General features: G+C 41.6%; 1 protein-coding gene and 1 non-coding gene across 19 annotated transcripts in view; both read right to left on the bottom strand.

Moving 5' to 3' along the window:
- The window catches only part of Pum1 (pumilio RNA binding family member 1), a 122,555-nt gene that overhangs the window by 18,409 nt on the left and 86,184 nt on the right, over window positions 1-17,962 (bottom strand). For 13 of the 18 annotated variants that reach the window (XM_090335382.1, XM_090335394.1, XM_090335396.1 and 10 more), the window contains 5 exons: window positions 17,035-17,173; window positions 14,712-14,855; window positions 13,303-13,599; window positions 11,945-12,181; window positions 1,453-1,720 (listed from right to left, as the gene is read on the bottom strand). In XM_090335382.1, the coding sequence (XP_090191508.1) occupies window positions 1,453-1,720; window positions 11,945-12,181; window positions 13,303-13,599; window positions 14,712-14,855; window positions 17,035-17,173 (1,085 nt within the window). The remainder of the gene's footprint in view (window positions 1-1,452; window positions 1,721-11,944; window positions 12,182-13,302; window positions 13,600-14,711; window positions 14,856-17,034; window positions 17,174-17,962) is intronic. The other 5 variants (XM_090335390.1, XM_090335392.1, XM_090335391.1 and 2 more) reach the window with 2 other exon arrangements.
- Window positions 16,847-16,919, bottom strand: LOC150062199 (small nucleolar RNA SNORD103/SNORD85). The gene has a single exon (XR_016536049.1). It is a non-coding gene; the product is annotated as a small nucleolar RNA SNORD103/SNORD85 (small nucleolar RNA).

Here is a 17,962-nt window from a genome sequence, read left to right as displayed (position 1 = left end):
GGCCTACTGATAAGAGTGCTAGCCTAGCATGCACAAAGACCAGGGTTCAATTCCTTGGTACCACATTTATAGAAAAAAGTCAAAAGTGGTGCTGTGGCTCAAGCAGTAGGACTTTAACTTTGGGAAAGCCCAAGGACAGTGCTCAAGCAACAGAACTAGCAAAAAAATTTAAAATAAAATAAAAAATAAATAAAAAGTATATTTCCACTTCAGTAGATTTCATTACAGAGCATATACACAAAACCAAACTCTTGACTTTTTCCTGCATGGTTCATTAACTCCTATCCCTAAGAAATGGTATTCATTATCTTCTGAAATAGTAGCTAGAATTGCCTTGTTCAATGCAGGTGACTATATTAAGAAAACCTTGCAATTTCTGAATCTGGTCTGTAGGATCCAATTATGAAGAATCCTTGTGTACCAGCAAGCAACACAACTCAAAAGGGAGAAAAAGTTGTTGGGCGCGGTAGCTCACGCCTGTAATCCTAGCTACTCAGGAGGCTGAATCTGAAGATCAAGGCTCAAAGCCAGCCCGAGCATAAAAGGACCTGAGAGTCTTCTCCCCAACTAACCCCTAGAAAATGGGAAGTGGGGCTTAGCTCAAGGATAGGGTGGTCGCCTTGAGCTGAAGAGCTCAGAGACAGCACCCAAGCCAAGTTCAAGCCCCATGACAAAAAAAAAAAAAGTTACTAAGCAGCTTCACTGAAGCCCAAAAGAAAGAAACCAATGGGATCATTTGGGAAAGGATGAGTGAGGTCACCTAAGGGCTTCATCACTAAACTAGGCTCACTTTCTTCTAAGACTCTAAAGCAGTCAAATAGAAAGGGGGAAGCCATCTTCTATGAAAGCTAGTCTCATTTCCACAGCATGGGAACAAAGACAGGCTTGTCTCCTTCTAAGCATTCAGGATCTAATTTCAATATGGCTATCTCACTGAGGACAAAAAAAAAAAAAAAAAGAAAGAAAGAAAGAAAGAAAGAAAGACACCTAGATTTTGGTTTTTCTTTGGGTATTCTTAAAGAATCCGGATCTGGGCTTGAACTCAGGGCCTCTCAGCTTTTCTACTCACAGCTAGTGCTCTACCATTTGAGCCACACCTCCAGTTCCAAAGACTCTTTACAGTCCCAACATTGCAAAAATGAGTCCATGTCTTCCTGATGCTGTTTCTGTTCCTTAAACTGCAGAGTTTAGAAATTCTTGTGAACTAGAAACACAGTACAGAAAGGTAAAACGTTTGCTTGAAGCATGTGACTGATCCACACCAATAAAGGCTTTCTAAACATGTTTCATTGGGAATCTTCCTACCACAGCCCTCTAAAAAACCAAAACCAAAAAACTGGGAGCTATATAGAAGGGATACTTGGTCTGAATCTCTTTCTGGGGTGTGTTTTAGTAAGACAGGACTGAAGGCATTCACTTCAGTGAATGGAAGCACCAAAACCAAGTTCTCACCTGGACCCATGCTGGTCTTGGGAAAATTCCATTATATGTCCAGCAATCTCCCGCAGTTGTAAATTAGGGTACCGGTTATTTCGAAAATCTTCCAACAGTCTGCTCCTGCCAGAGGGCATGACATCAGACATTCCGTATCTCAATCGAGAGGAAGAGAAAAGGGTGCTGCTGGGGCTGAAGAGGCTGGAGGCACTGCTTGCGCTGCGGTACTTGGCTTCGGCACCAGGAGCAGCAGAGATGTATCTTCCGCTGCCGTTTGTGAGTCCTCCTGTTGATTACAGAACAAGAGCACTTAAGACCATTCTTAAGGAACATCATTCAAGAAAGGGGAAAATATCCTACCCAGAAGCTGGCAATTCCGTGATAAGATTCTATTCTGTTGCTGCTATGATTTCCACAGGCCAACTTATCCATCTAGGAAGGAGAATGCCTTGACCACTGATTGTAGACTATGAGTAAGAATAAGCCAACAGCAGTGTAGCTCTTCATAAATAAATTAGGAAAATGTGTCCACCATGTGAACCTAGCACCAGAGCACAGCACAAAGGCCCCAGAAAACACAAAACACAAGCAAGCTTCACTGCTTTTTAACTATGAATCTTGGACATTCTTCAGTAACCTTCATTTCCATTTATGAAAACTCAGTATATTCAGACTACTATTTATATACAGCTAACTCTGGGAAAGCTTTCTGAAGGGATACTTTTGCTACTAAATAAAAGTATAAAAATCAGAAAGATAAGCGGGTGCTGGTGGCACACCTCTATAACGTTGGCTATTCAGGAAGGTGATCATGGTCTGAAGCTGGACAGGATACAAGAGTCTTTAAGACTCTTATCTCCGGGCTGGGAGTTTGGCCTAGTGGTTAAAGCACTTGCCTAGCATGCATGAAGACCCAGGTTCGATTCCTCAGTACCACATACATAGAAAAAAAGCCGGAAGTGGTGCTGAGGCTCAAGTGGTAGAGCTCTAGCCTTGAGAAAGTCCAAGGACAGTGCTCAGGCCCTGAGCTCAAGCCCAGGACTGGCAAAAAAAAAAAAAAAAAAAGACTCTTATCTCCAATTAACCAGCACAAATCTGGAAATGGAGCTGTGGTTTAAATGGTAGAGCATCAGCCTCAAGTAGGAAAGAATGAGCAAGCCCCAGCACAGCACAAAAATGAATAATTATTACAAAGACACGCAGAGGCCAATGGTACACTCAAGAAAGAAGGTAACTGTAAAATTAGTTGTTTTTAAATTCATCATCATAAATGGGCAAGCTCTTAATTGTAGTCTCAACAACACCTTTCGCATCAGTGATAGGGCTATTTTTAATAGAACTATGACCAAAAAGTTTATCAGCAAGTCCAGCGGGTGAGGTAAGCTCAGTTGTGAAGCATTTCGCTCCCTTGCATGAGGCCGTGGCACAGAATGGTACTTCTATTGTTTTGGTTTGGTTTTCTGCTATTGTTGCCAATCATGGAGCAGCAGATACACTGTCCCTGAGCTCTTTTGTTCAACTTTAGCACTCCACCACTTTGAGCCACAGCTCCACTTCTGGTTTTCTGCTCATTACTGGAGGTAAGAATCTCTTGGCCTTTTGCCCAGACTGGCCAGCTTGTGGTCCTCAGATTTCAGTCTCCAGGGTATCTAGGATTACAGGTGTGAGCCACCTGCACCCAGCTCAGAATGGGTTTTTTTTATTTTTCTTTTTTATTTTTGTTGGTCATGGGGCTTGAACTCTGGGCTTGGGTATTGTCCCTGAGCTCTTCAGCTCAAGGCTACCAACCTACCCCTTGAGCCACAGTACCACTTCCAGAATGGTACTTTTAAAGGGGAATTTTTAATTCCTACCTACATAACAGGAAGTTAAAGTCAAGACAAAGCATTCATGTAAGATGAAATACTCATAATTCTCACGGCCAGTTACATCATATTCATTTTCAGGCACAGACATGTCAAATGTTCTTGTTCTTCAGAACACTGCTAGTCTTGTTAAACTCTTATCTATAATGTATTTATTTCTACTGGTAGCAGAGTTTGAACTCAAGGTCTTCCTTTTGCTCAACTTGTACTCCACCATTCCTGATTTTTGCTGGCTAATGGGAAATGGCATTTAGTGGACTGTTGGGAGCCAGAGTGGAATCAAACTGTACCTTGACTTGCATCAGACCATGGCTTTATTGTCTTATTGCTTTCTGGCCCTATTCTATGTAAATGACCTGAGAATTACCATATGAATGTAACACCTGGAGGTTCCCGGGGTCTGGAGGAGGGGAGAAGGGGGAGTGGAAAATAAACGCGGCAGTCCCGGCAGTCTTTGCCTGGACTGCGGACATCCCGGACCCGGTGTGTCTGTCTCTCTTCTTTTTCTTCCTAGTCCTTGTCCCCTATTTCAGGAACCCCAATCTGACCCGGTGTGTCTGTCTCTCTTCTTTTTCTTCCTAGTCCTTGTCCCCTATTTCAGGAACCCCAATCTGCGAACCCTGGTTTGCTGCCGGTTGGCCCCGGCAGTGGACTTTTGACCGGGCTGGGTCTGAACCTCATCCTCCAGATCTCTACCTCCTGAACATCTAGAATTACAGAAGTGAGTCATAAAAATAAGTGCCCAGTTAAACTACACAGTATTTCTTAATCCAGGCAGAGGAACTAAGGAAAAGAGACTTATTTAGAAAGAAAACTGTAACCATGTCTGTCCTTTATTCCATTTCAGAAACCACTCTTTCTCCCATCTGAGAATGGGAGAAATGGAGAGGTCCAGTAAGGCAGGGGCAGCAGGTGCTGAGTGAGAGAATACATTATAGTCAAAGAGGGAATGGCACAAACACAGTTCTGAAAACAATTTCAAGTAAAACTATGACTGACCAAAGCAGGACATATATTGGAAGGCAGTGCTGAGACAGGACATAACAATTCTGAACAGAATGTACCTCCAGCTACATGAATAAAGATAACTTGCTATTTAAGCTACCCGTAACTGGGTTTACTGTCATCAAGGCTGAACAATAAAAATCTGAATTACAAAAGGCCAGCCGGAGAGGAAAACCTTTAATGTATCTATCTACAAGTTACACAATTGTCTCAAAGTTTTAAATTTTGGCTCTGCTTTCCATCAACATCATACAGTTTTCTGCCTTTCTGGGTATTTCTAGTGGTACTGGGAGCTAAATTGAAGGGCTTATACTTGCTAGGCGGGTACTCTGCTACTTAACAAACACATACACAGACAACACAAGCCTTTTTTGCCTTTGTTATTTCTTTTTGTTGGTCAAACGTGGGGCTTGAACGCTGGGCCTGGGCGCTGTCCCTGAGCTCTTCAGCTCAAGGCTAGCACTCTACCACCCCTCTTAAGCCACTATACCACTTCCAATGCCTTTGTTATTTCTTAAAGGTCTTGTCTGTGTGCCAGGGCCACTATTAACCACAATCCGCCTTTTTACACTTCCCACATAAGATGTGAGCATGCTTGTACATCCCGACGGAGGGCTCACTTTATGCCCAGGCTGGTCTCAAACTTCATCCCCCTGATCTCTGCCTTCCAACTCCAGGATTGTTACAGATGTGAACCATCTACGCAGACCTGATAGATACACAAGTCTTACTACTGAGAAAAGAAAAATATAGGGCCAGTAGTGGTAGAGTGCTTGCCTAGAAAGCACAAAGCCCTAGGTTCGATTCCTCGCTATCACATACACAGAAAAAGCCAGAAATGGTGCTGTGGCTCAAGTGGTACAGTGTTAGCCTTGATAAAGCTCAGAGACAGTGTTGGGGCCCTGAGTTCAAGCCCCAGAATTGGCAAGAAAAAGAAAGGGAGGGAGGGAAGAAAATTTCCAAGGTACTAAATCTAGTTGAGTCAGATTTATTTTGTGTACACCGACTAATATTTCTTTAAACATTAAATTAATGCCTAACTTGTACCTTAAAATTAAAGCTCTCTGGTTGTTTTCTGAAAAGATGCCAGGCAAATATTAGCCTATCTGTAAGTACATGTAAACTGAATGCTAGATTAACAATGTGAAAAAAGCTTTCTAAAGCAAAGTGCTGGTGGCTCACACCTGTAATCCTAACTACTTAGGAGGCTCATATCTGAGGATTGAGGTTCAAAGTCAGCCTGGGTATAAACGTCCAACTCCAATTAACCACCAGAAAACCAGAAGTGGCGCTGTGGCTCAGAGTGGTAGAGCACTAGTGACAGCACTCAGGCCCAGAACGCAAGCATATATGACCGACACCCCCCCCACCCCCGCCGCCATAAAGCTTTCAGGTTCTTGTCTGTGTGTGTGTATGTGTGTGTATATATTTTACTATAGCTCTGAAGGTGTTTCTAAGTTGAATTTATAACCTATCTTAACAGAACATTGTTTCATAAGGCCTTAAAAGCTGCCTCTTATTGTATTGTTTACATTTTCTGCAGCATTTTAATAGTAGAAGACTCCATAAAGCTGTGTCTTGTTGCAACTTCCGAAGGAAATGAATTTAAGCGGTATTTAACATGCTCTAGTTTATATAATTCAACAAAAAACTGGTTTCTCTCATTTGTTTGTTTTGGGATATTTTCCAAGGCCTTGTACACAGAGAAGCATTCCACCAATGGGCTATATATCACCAGCCAGGATTTTCTGCCAGTTAGTATCTAGTCTTCTGTATATTTACTTTGTGCAATGTTCTTTTTTACTGGTTTTTGTTATTCATATATCTAACATATGCCTAATAAGTCTGGCTAAAGAAAAATTCATAACATAGGTACTAATACTAGCTACTGAGAGGGCTAAGATTTGTACAAGCAAAACTGGAGAGCAGCTAAGGCAGAAAAGTCCATGAGCTCCATCTCCAAATTAACCACCAAAACAGCAGGTCTGGAGGCATGGCTCAAGAGGTAGAATTCCAGCAAGTGAGAATGAGGCCTTGAGTTCAAACCCCTAGTACACCAGAAAAATGAAAAAGTACCCATTAAAATGTCTTTAAAATAAACTCTCCTCAATTCATTAACATCACATCAAGGTAGTCCTAAATTAAAGCAAACTGTCTCTAGTGCATGACAGTAATACAGCAGGTGATTTTTCAAGTTAAGTCACATTCTGAGACTAAAAATGAGAAGTGACCAAAAAGCAGACAGCACTGAAAACCTAAAATTCCTATAGGTTCCTGCACTTTGGGCAAGGACAAAGAAAGGCATTTTGGTTTTGAACTTTGCTTTCCCCCAAAAAAGGGTAAAGGCGCACATGTAACCTGGAATACAAAGGAGAAAAAGAATAATTTTTAAAGACACTGAAATTCTTATGTGATAATAAAACTAAAAGCTACATTCTTCTACCCAGATATTCAACTCTTGGGGTCATGTTTTCTTATTTCAACCCCGCAGGAATGAACAACATTACCAGGGATTGGTAATTATGCATTTAATAAATTCTCTCTGCTATATGTTCTTTTGTTTTAAAGTTTTTTTGGCAGCACAGGAATTTAGAGTAAAAATACCATGTATGCTACCTACTTCAACCAAGATCCTCCCATGCCATCTGCTACACTCTCATGCTTAGGAGCTTTAAATGGCACAACCAAGTTATTAGGCAGAAAACTACAAGCAAAGGGAAGCAAAGCATGAACATGGTAGTATGCATTTGTCTCCCCAGCTATGATAAGAGTGCATATGGGAGAAGCGACATTTCAGGCTGGCTGGAACCAAAAACCAAAAGAACTAATAAACAAACTAGCAAAAACCCCACAAAAACAAAACAAAAAACTAAGAACTTATCTCAAAACTAAACAATCAGAGCAGAAAGTGGCTAACGCGGCTCAAGTGATAAGAGCATCTGCCTAGAAATAGAAAGCACAATGCTCTGAGTTGAATCTGGGAGGGAAAGGAGGGAGGGAGGGAGGGAGGAAGGGAGGGAAAGTAGCACCATAACCCCATGTTTGAAGCAGAGAAATTGAATCCTCATAAACTACTTGTGAGAATATAAAAGATTAATCTATTATGTTTCTTTAAAAGTTTAACATACGCCAGGCACCAGTGGCTCACACCTTAACTAATTAAGAGGCTGAGATCTGAGGATAGTGGTTCAAAGCCAGCCTGGGTAAGAAAGCCTGTGAGACCCCCCCCCCAAAAAAAACACCAAAAAGCCAGAAGTGGAGCTATGGCTCAAGTAGAAGAGTGCCAATGCCAATAACCTTGAGCAAAAAAGAAAGTACATGGATAGTGCATAGCCCAGAGTTCAAAAAAAAAAAAAAAAAAAAGGTACCATAAACCAAATATACATTTGAGCAATTCTCTCTACAGAGAGGTATCACAAAAGAAGACTTACATGCAAATGTTTTCAACAAAATAATTTGTAATAGCCCCCAAATGCCTATCAGCTGTTGAGTGGAAAGGTAAAATTATTTATCTATAAAATGAAACACAATTAAAAAAAGAAAAGGAACAATATATGATGGATGCACCTCCAAGGACACGTGCAAAGGAAGCTGGGACAAAGGATCAAGCCTGTTATTCTAGGTACTGGAGGTGATCAGGATTGGAAGGAAGTCTGGGCATAAACGTTTAAGAAATTCCATCTCAACTAAGAGAGCGTGCCAAACCAGCTACAAGAGAAGCACAGTGACTACTTCAAAAATCAAGGCAAAAAGTGGACTGAAACATGGCTCAGTAAGCAGGAGGTCCTGAGGAAAAATGGACATGCATAGGATTAAAGGCCAAGCATAGGAAAACAAATACTACGTGATGTCACTTATATAAAATATCCAGAAAAGGCCGGGATTTTGGCCTAGTGGTTAAAGTGCTTGCCCAGCATGCATGAAGACCTGGGTTCGATTCCTCGGTACCACATACATAGAAAAAAACCAGAAGTGGTGCTGAGGCTCAAGTGGTAGAGCTCAAGCCTTGAGAAAGTCCAAGGACAGTGCTCAGACCCTGAGCCGATACTCTTTACCTGACTTCTGTAACTGTAACTCCTCTCTACCTCACCTTTATGATAATAATAATAAAAGCTATTTTTAAAAAATGTCCAGAAAATTCCTATTTAGGGACAATAAGTACATGGTGGTTGACTGGGGTTGGAGATGGGATTAACTGTAAGGGATCTTACTCAATGAAAATGTTTTTATGTTGTTTTGGCACTAGCACCAGAACTCAGACCTTACACTCTTCCTTGGCATTTGCTCAAAGCTGGCACTCTACCACATGATCTACTTATCTACTTCCTGGAAATATTCTAATATAGGTTTCATGATAGTTGCTATAACTTACATACTAAAATTCATTGAATCGTGTATGTAAAATGGGTTAATTTTATGATATTTGAAATGTAACTCAGCAACCCTTCCTCTTCCCCTTCTGGACTTCAATCAGCAATTAAAAAAAAAAAAAATCACTAAAGCTGCCTTGTTCATTTATCACAGAACCCAGGGCCTTTTATTTGTTAGGCAAGTGGCTTACCATTTGATTCAACAATTGATGGAGGGGAGTCATAGGGCTTGAACTCAGGGCCTGGGAGCTGTCCCTGAGCTTATTTTGCTAAAGGCTAGCATTCTAACACATTGAACCACATACAGTGCCACTTTTGGTTTTCTGGTGATTAATTAAAAATAAGATTCTTAGAGACTTTTCTGCCTAGGGTTGGCTCCAAGCTGTAATGCTCTCAGATTTCAGCCTAGGGTTACAGGTATGAGCCACCCAGGTAAACACTGACAAGTAAGGGATGGATATTTACTCAACAGTTGTGGGTTTTTTATTTTTTTTGTTTTGTTTTGTTTTGTTTTGTTTTTTTTGGCAGGGGGGAGTTGCAGCGCCAGTTCTGTGGCTTGAACTCAAGGCCTGAGCACTGTCCTCAGGCTTTCTCAAGGCTAAAGCTCTACCTCTTGAGACACAGCACCACTTCTGGTTTTTGGTTCTGTGGAATCGAATCCAGGTCTTTATGCATGCTAGGCAAGCACTTCTAGGCCATGCTTCCAGCCCCTAAGCAGCTGACTCTTAAGACTGTTTTTTTAAGACTCTTAAGACTGTATTTCTGCCACTGGGAGAAATGTGACTATGACAAGGTAGAGAAAAGACCCACCCTAGTACAACAGACAGGCACACTCTCAGGTGTTGTGTAGAGAGCTCATTCATTAAGCCAAACTGAGCTTAAGTTTCATGTGCAGTTATTCGGAATCTTCATCCCACAGAATACAGTTATCAAATTCCATTAACTCTGGGCAGTAAAGTAGTATTAACAACAGAACCTGAAGTAGGTGCAGAGGTTTGTTCATACATATACATGAGCGCACGCACGCACATGCAATTTTTTGGAATCAAAATGTCTTTAGAACTTTGTATGGACTAGAACCTTTTCTCTGAAAAAAAGTGTATCACAGAAGGCTTTTCTCAAGGAAACAGCTAGAGAGGAGGCACTCCCAGGAGTGGCACATGTGCTACATATACCTGCAGCAGTGAAAGGCTGATGCAAAATGCACTTATACACACTGCTTTAAAACAGGGTGGATTTGTTAGCCAGGAAAAGGTTAGCTACAAATCTACATGGGCAATAAACTACTAAAACAAAAAGTAACAATAATTATTCCCTACTTAACAAGGGCATCTCGGAAATAGAAAAGAAATATTTAATTCAATCACTGAAACACTGGGAAGAGGAAAAGCATCATGCATACAAGTAATATTTTTTACTGCCACTGTCACATGCCAAGAACCACAGGATTTAGCTGAAGACCTGAAAAACTATAGCCCACAAGATAAATCCAGTCTACGGCTTAAGCTTTTATAAACACAGTTTCATTACAGGAAACTATGCACAAGTCCAAATTTACAGTTGAAATTCCATTAGACAAACCATGTGACCCACAATACCTAAAATATGGCTCTTGAAAAAATAAAGTAGCTAACTTTAAAATTCAGTTCAATTAGCACCTAGTAGTAAATGACACAGCTCAAATGTTTAAATAAAGAAAACAAAAGGTAGTATTTTGGGTTGTGAAAATACACTCTTTCAAAAGATATTCTGGGCACATAGTGTGATGAGAGTAACATAATGAAATTCAGGCTTTGGAGTAAAATCTGTTTCAACTATGAGACAGCCTAGGACAGATAAGTTTTGAGACTCTGATTCTTTATATCTGTAATGCAAGGATACCACTATCCCTAACAGGTTAAGAATAGGTCGGAACTTTCACTTGTACCCTCCTGATTTAACATTAAGACAACAGGAAGCTCTGTAGTGTAATATGCCCTTCCCCTCTTGCCTACTGTGGACCCCTGAGGAATGCCCTAACCCTTTCTCATACTTTAGAATACACTCACACTTAAACATATACGTATGTGCATTTATCAATATTTCGCTTTCAAAATCACCTATTTCAAACTCAAAAGTTCCCCAAAGCACCTATTATACAGTCTAGATTTTACTTGATTTTTATAAAGTATTTCCAATCTGGTTTTCTGAATAAAAAATATCCTACTCATTTTTATTCAGTCCCCATTTCTAAGTTCATAAAGCCCCATTTAAACTTGCTTTAAACAAACTTAAAAGCACAATCTTCTAGGTAAACCACCCATGCTAACTTGTCAGGACAAGTCCTGATTTAGGCCTATCATCACATAGTAATTCCTAATACCCCAACTAGCCCACCAAATATATGTCCACTGCACTCCTTTTTTTTTTAAAGTCTTGGTCTAAGACCAAGACTTAAAATTGGTATGACTGACTCATTGACTGACGTTCTACCACCTGAGTCACGCCTCCAACTCCATGCATTACATACATTTCTCAGATTCAACTTTCCCTGTCTGGAATACAAAGCTGATGAAAACGGGGGGAAGTAATGGAGAGCCATGTTCATTGCCCACATACTGAAAGATTTAGAGATCTGCTCCCTAAAAATATCTTAATTTTTCCTCCACTTTTGCAGGCTGATGCTTGGGATCCCTTTCACACAGACACATCCCTTTTCATTTCCTAGGACCTAGAGAATAACATTTCAAAACTCCTGTATATAAAATATACATATATGATGGAGAAAAATCTACCTACTTGTTAGCATACTGTATAGTTTAAGAATGTACTTGCAAATACTTAAAACTTTCAGCAAGAAAAAAACTTAATATAATGTTGTATGTTAAAAAGCAAGATATTAACAGCATGTATGAGGGAGAAAAAAATTAAAAGTAATAAAGCAAAATACTATCTGGGGTGGTACTGTGGGGTTGATAAGTGGGTGGACAACCTTTTCTCTGTCTCTGGGCCCTCCAGCCTCACTGCAATGAACCTGCCATGCATTTATAGTGAAGATTCCCACAAGTAGTCAAGCATAGAACGCTCACAAAAGCAGAAGTGAACATATGGGAAGTGTAACCAAGTGTTGAAGCCGTCCCAAACTACTACACTAGCTACGAGTACAGCCTGAAAATTATGAGGTATTGACAGAAGGCACAGAACACCAAGGATACCTCTAGGATAGATAAAGGGATTGTCCTTTGCTTATGCAAAGTTCTTGTAAGGTGGTGTTAGAGGAATGGTTCTTACCCAGGTTTAAGCTTGAAGAGGATCCATGTGAAGAGAGGGAAGGAGGTGGTGTCTGTGAATGTCCTGGTCCCTGACTAGGGAGAGGCATGCCCACGGGTCCAGGAGAGGAGGAAAAGCTAAGGCCGTTATAAAAACTGTGTCCAATGGGGGTCAAGCTGCTCGATGTCCTCTTATAAAGGTCACTGCTGCCAGTCAAGGAGTCACGGCGGGAGCCACTGCCAGTGTTGGAGTTTGCAACTAAAATGGAATTAAAACAATGCATATAAGAAAAGGCCTGTTCTTTGAAGAACAAGCCCAGTGACCTGCCCCTAACACTCTGATCCAAACTCCTTACCACCGTAGATTTGTCAGCAGAGACAGCCTACTTTTAATGTAGCAGTTCTAGGGGCCAATAAAATATTAAAGAGGACATGGCTCAGGTTAACATGAAACTTATGCTCAAACCATCACATGTATATGCCAAATTTACCTTCTATTAGTGTCATATATTCTGGGCCGAGGGGGTGGGGGGGGGGAGGTGGGTGGGTGGGTAGGGGCAGTTAAAACTCAGACGGCCACATAAACTATGGGAAAGGGTGAAAGGAAATGGACTAGAAAGAATGTCTTTCATCAGCCAAAAGGTTCTAATAGAAAAATGGAGCACAGAAAAAGATCCATAAATGGGGTGCTGTCCCACTATACAAGACTTGCATATGAAAGCCAGTTGTCTCAGCAGGCTTAATCAAAAATATCTACTTGCCTCCAATTCCAATTAGGCTATTGCTCTTCTGTTTCTAGAGAAAACATTTTTCTTTTTTTAAACAGCCACTGCAATTATCAAACTGTTCACTAACCTCATTCCTGCTTTTTTTCTCTCCCATCAAAACATTGACAATATCTTGGTCTAACATCCTTCTTCCCAGTGTTCCACAGTATCTACCTTACTGTTATTTGAAAGACTGGAGAAAACACTGAACTCTTTACGGTCTGCAAACCAAGCACTGGGCATAATCTCAAATGTGGAGTGCATAGCCCTGGAAGCTGTGCTAAAGGCCTTCTCCCTCTGTTCAACATCCACATTTCTGCAGTACCCTCCACATGTTTCCCCAATGCCTGCAAAATGTCTGCTCCCTCAAACAAACTGATTATGTGAGTATAAACAAGCAGCAACATGAATGTGAGCCTAAAATGGGACCCAACTGCATGACTTCGTTTGATTTCCAAAGTGCATCATCTCAAAGATTATGTGGGCTGCTGGCTGGATTCCCGGGGCCTTAGTCCAGATTTGCCCATTGCTCCTGCATTTTCAGGGTTCCAAAAAGATTGTAAGACTCATGAAAATACAGTTTTCACAACAGTGTCATCAGTCTGATTTCTACCTGCGGTTCCAAACCCTCCAAGGGCTGATCCCAAGGTCGCGCCAAGTGAACTGCTGCTTCCAAATCCCAAGGACGTGTTGGCAGGCTGGGCAGAGCCCTGGGAGAAGAGGGAGCTGCTCTGGGAGTTGCTGCTCAGAGAGTTGTTGCCATAGAAAGAGCTGGATGCCAAGTTGTTACCAGGCTGCTGCTGGGGCTGGGGTTGAGGCTGCTGGGTTCCTAAAGGACGAAATGGTCCATTTGTTGTTCCAGCAAGACCACCAGCGGCTCCATTTGCTGAAGCTGCGGCCGCTGCAACAGCTATGAGGAAAAAAGCAAACCATTTGGCTATAAAAGGGACCGGCCACATTTCTAACACATTTTATCCAATTCTTTGAAACCTTTTAACCCTATCTATCTTTTCAATGCAGACATAAACCTGTAAAAGAACTGAATCTGTCTTTGAGCTTTCACCTAAAGGTTTGACTTTTCATTTCTACTTCCAATTTGAAGTTGAAAATTCCACGGGTGCAAGCTCACTGCGTTGGCAGCTTATTGAAAGTGTATGTACTTTAAAAAGGACTCAAACATCAAATGTACCTATCAGATACAGCTGCTTCCTAAACCTGAAATTCTACACATACCCATGATGATATTTTTCTTCAAAAACTATGTCACTCAAATGCTTATTTTAGCACATGGCTTTTTTTCTCCAGATATTCTCTCTAGTGTTGCTAATTTTTAAAAGAGTGAATATGAAGCCTAATATACATTACATTAGGCAGGCATGGTGGTGCATACCTGTAATCCCAGTACTCAGGAGGCAGGAGGATGGTGAGTTGAGGCCAGCGTGGTAAAATTAGGGAGACCCTATCTCAAAATTAAAACACAAACAAAAAGCCTCCAGATGTGGCTCAAGTGTTACAAATGCTTCCCTAGCCTATAGGAGGCCTCGAGCGCAAATACTAGAATGAAAGGGGTTGGAAAACAATGTAATGCCCTGCCAGTTCTTATTTTCTTACTTCCTCTACCACTAAGTCAAATACAACACACACACACACACACACACACACACACACACACACACACACACACACACACAATTTTTTTTAATCTGAAAAACAATCAAATAGGTTTCTGTGAGATAAGCCTTGAGATTCTGCCAAGAGTGCCATTTTACGTGATCAATCCAACTTCCTACGATGTCAATGGAGCCGCTCCTTGCTTCTAAACCAGATGATACATGCCAATCAGCAGAATCAGAATCCACCAAGGTCACTTGCTGCTTCTGATTCTTTCTTTGGAATATTACAGGGTTAGATAATGCCAAGAATGATTAAATAAAGTACATTTCACCCTATGTTTAGATAAATACCTTCACTGTCTCCCCCTACCATTTAGACCCATCACAGGGTCCCCTAAAGGAAGCTCACCTGCTTGTGCTGCTGAGGAGCTGATGATGACTGGGGCGGGAGCTACAAGTCGAACAGGAGCTCCAAGGCCATTTCTTGCTCCTGCATTCACCACAAGAGCACCAGTTTGATCATAGTAAGCTGCAGGAGCCAAGACTGGATAACCTAGGAAAAACACGGCAACACACAAAGATATAAACAGTAGCCTCCACTTTAACCACCATTTTACTTATCCATAAGAGACCAACGTGCAAAGGTACTACACAGGCAATTGCTAAGTTTACAATTGCTTCACTTCTCTTGGAAGGGTGGTGCTCTACTAGCCAGGGCTGTTAAGTAATCCTTCTGACCAGTATATCAGGGCTGTGAATACTTCCCTCCCATCGGTTCTTAGGAGCCTTCTCAATAACCACATCAATTTGACTACTGCAGTGCGAGTGTCCAGTTCAAGGAACCCTTACTTCCGTTGATAATGGTTCCAAAGCACAAAGCAATAATAGCAATCTGGCAATTCAGAAATGCCAAAAGCCACCACAAAAAGTGAAAATTCTTGGGGCTGGGAGTTTGGCCTAGTGGTAGAGTGCTTGCCTAGCATGCATGAAGACCCAGGTTCGATTCCTCGGTACCACATACATAGAAAAAAGCCGAAGTGGTGCTGACGCTCAAGTGGTAGAGCTCTAGCCTTGAGAAAGTCCAAGGACAGTGCTCAGGCCCTGAGCTCAAGCCCAGGACTGGCAAAAAAAAAAAAAAAAAGTAAAAATTCTTGACCAAAAAGCCTGTAATCCTAGCTACACAGGAGGCTGAGATCTGAGGATCTCAGTTCAAAGCCAGCCTAGGCATTAAAGTCAGTGAGACTCTTATCTCCAATTAAACACTCAAAAAAAAAAAAAAAAAAAAATGGAAGTGTCACTGTGGCTCCAGGGTTAGGGTGGGTGGTAGCTTTGAGCTGAAGAGCTCAAGGGCTCAAGGGCAGTGCCCAGGCCAAGAGTTCTAGTCCTACAAGTGGCAAAAAAGAAAAGGAATAAAATTTGCTTGCTCAGATTACAAAACTATACAACTATGGATATAAAGTTTTATATGTATACATAGGGAAAAAGTATATGTAAGAGGTCAGGAATAATGACTTTCAGGCATTACTACAGACTTAAGAGGCTACAGGGATAAGGAGGCACTTAGCAAGCAAATGCTTCCTGGGTATCAGCATATTGCAAACAGTCACAATCTCAGCACTGAGGTCAGCCCTAGGTTTATGTCCAGACTCTACTGCTTACATAGCTACAAGGACCTGAATCTCGAGGCATCATTTCCTGATCTATAACAGAATGATGCTAACAGTGTAATCTCCTTCACAAAGCATGCAGGAAGCTGAGTGTGAAGAGTCTCCCATGATGCCTGGCACACAGTGGTGCACACACAAGGGATACTGCTAGCCGGTGCTGCTTGTGAGAAAAGTAGTATTTTCCTATGCTTATCAAGACTGCCACCAGAAAACAGGCATTGGTAATTTTCTGTTTTCTTCTTTACAGAAATAACAGAAGTTACTATGATCACAACAATTAATAGTATTTGTGTGCCAAATAGTAATCTAACCCCAATATCCTGTAAGTCTGCAGGAAAAGGCTAGACATGGTTAATTAACAAGGTCTATCATTGAATTAGAAGATTAAACAAATCTTCAAGATACATGAGTAACTGTAGGCAATTTCCAAAACAAGCAAGCAAACAAGCCTATAAATCTAGCTAACAAAACAAATGAAGCTAGGTAGAGCTATTCATAATTGATTCAGGTGGATGGCTGTGTTTCAGTCAGTAAAACTGACAAAATTAAGCTGAAGTCTAACAACAACTTGTCGCAATGTCCCACCTGATACACAGCACAGCACAGTGGGCCAAGAATACATGCTCATGATGTATGTATAGAGGTGACAACCAAAACACACTATTATTTCTTTGGGATAGATTCTAGAAATGTAGAGGATTATCTTTACAAGAAATACAAGTAATTTTCTTCTAATTAGGCTGCGCAAATATATAAACATAAAGCCTTGGAGTAATGCTAAGCTAGGCTAACCATGATGCTATTTATCTTTAAGTCTGAGTGCAAAACCTGGCCAGCAAACTGAGTGGACACTCACCTCCAGCAAGTAAGACTGTCGACTGGCTCAGAACAATGCTCTCATCAATGAACTATCGTCTAAGTGAGGGCAAGTGTTTATCATCCTTGCCAGTCTCCAAACCACAAGCCTGGGCAAGCTGAAAGTAGCACTCACTCTCCTTGCCATGCCAAAGAAGCAGGCATCCTCTCTTGCCCCTCCCAGAATCAGAAACTATGGTACAGCTTTACCTGGCATGCCTGCAGCCAGACCCTGTCCAAATGCAAGGGCAGAGTTCACAGCTGCAGCTGCCACTAGTGGATCTGTTTGCTGCCCCTGCTGATTTTGATTTGGGGTCAAGGGACGCTGGCTCGCTCCTCCACGGAGAACCTAGGAATGGGAACCAGAAATAAGTCAATGATTTTTCCTCTCAGGCTAAACACTTAAAATTAATCACATATACCAGTTGGTTTTTGGGGAATGAGGGAGGGGAGCACTTTCTGCTTAATATATTAGCATTCTACCACTTGAACCACAGTTCCAAGCCACTTAGCTCTGAACCACCATCAAGATTCTCAGATCTCAGCCTCATGTAGCTAGTATTACAGGCATGAGCCACTGACACCCAAACTTACAGTTGAGTTTTAGAACTTAAAGAGTTTCCTTTTAGGCCGGGAGTTTGGCCTAGTGGTAGAGTGCTTGCCTAGCATGCACAAAGACCCGGGTTCGATTCCTCCATACCACATACATAGAAAAAAAGCCGGAAGTGGTGCTGAGGCTCAAGTGGTAGAGCTCTAGCCTTGAGAAAGTCCAAGGATAGTGCTTAGGCCCCAAGCTCAAGCCCAGGACTGGCCAAAAAAAAAAAGAGTTTCCTTTTAGAAAATGGGAGTATGTCCTAGTGGTAGAGTGCTTGCCTAGCATGCAGGAAGCCCTGGGTTTGCTTTCTTGGTACCAAATACTTAGAAACCCCAAAGACAGTGACCAGGCCAAGTTCAAGCCCCAGGACTGGTAAACAAAAACAAAATCCAACAAAGGCAAAGATACGCAGCTATAAGTGAAAAACTAAGCAAGAGCACAAGGTTTTAAATTCAAAGCCCTGAACCAGCATGCATGTGCACATGCATACATAGACTGAAACAGATGACAGACAGACAGACAGACAGACAGACAGACAGACAG

Source organism: Megascapheus bottae, chromosome 6, assembly GCF_031878675.1.
Source record: "Megascapheus bottae isolate mThoBot1 chromosome 6, mThoBot2.hap1, whole genome shotgun sequence".
In the NCBI taxonomy this organism is placed as follows: Eukaryota; Metazoa; Chordata; class Mammalia; order Rodentia; family Geomyidae; genus Megascapheus; species Megascapheus bottae.
Note: the sequence above shows the minus strand (reverse complement) of the source record. Positions and strands in the feature narration are given on the sequence as shown.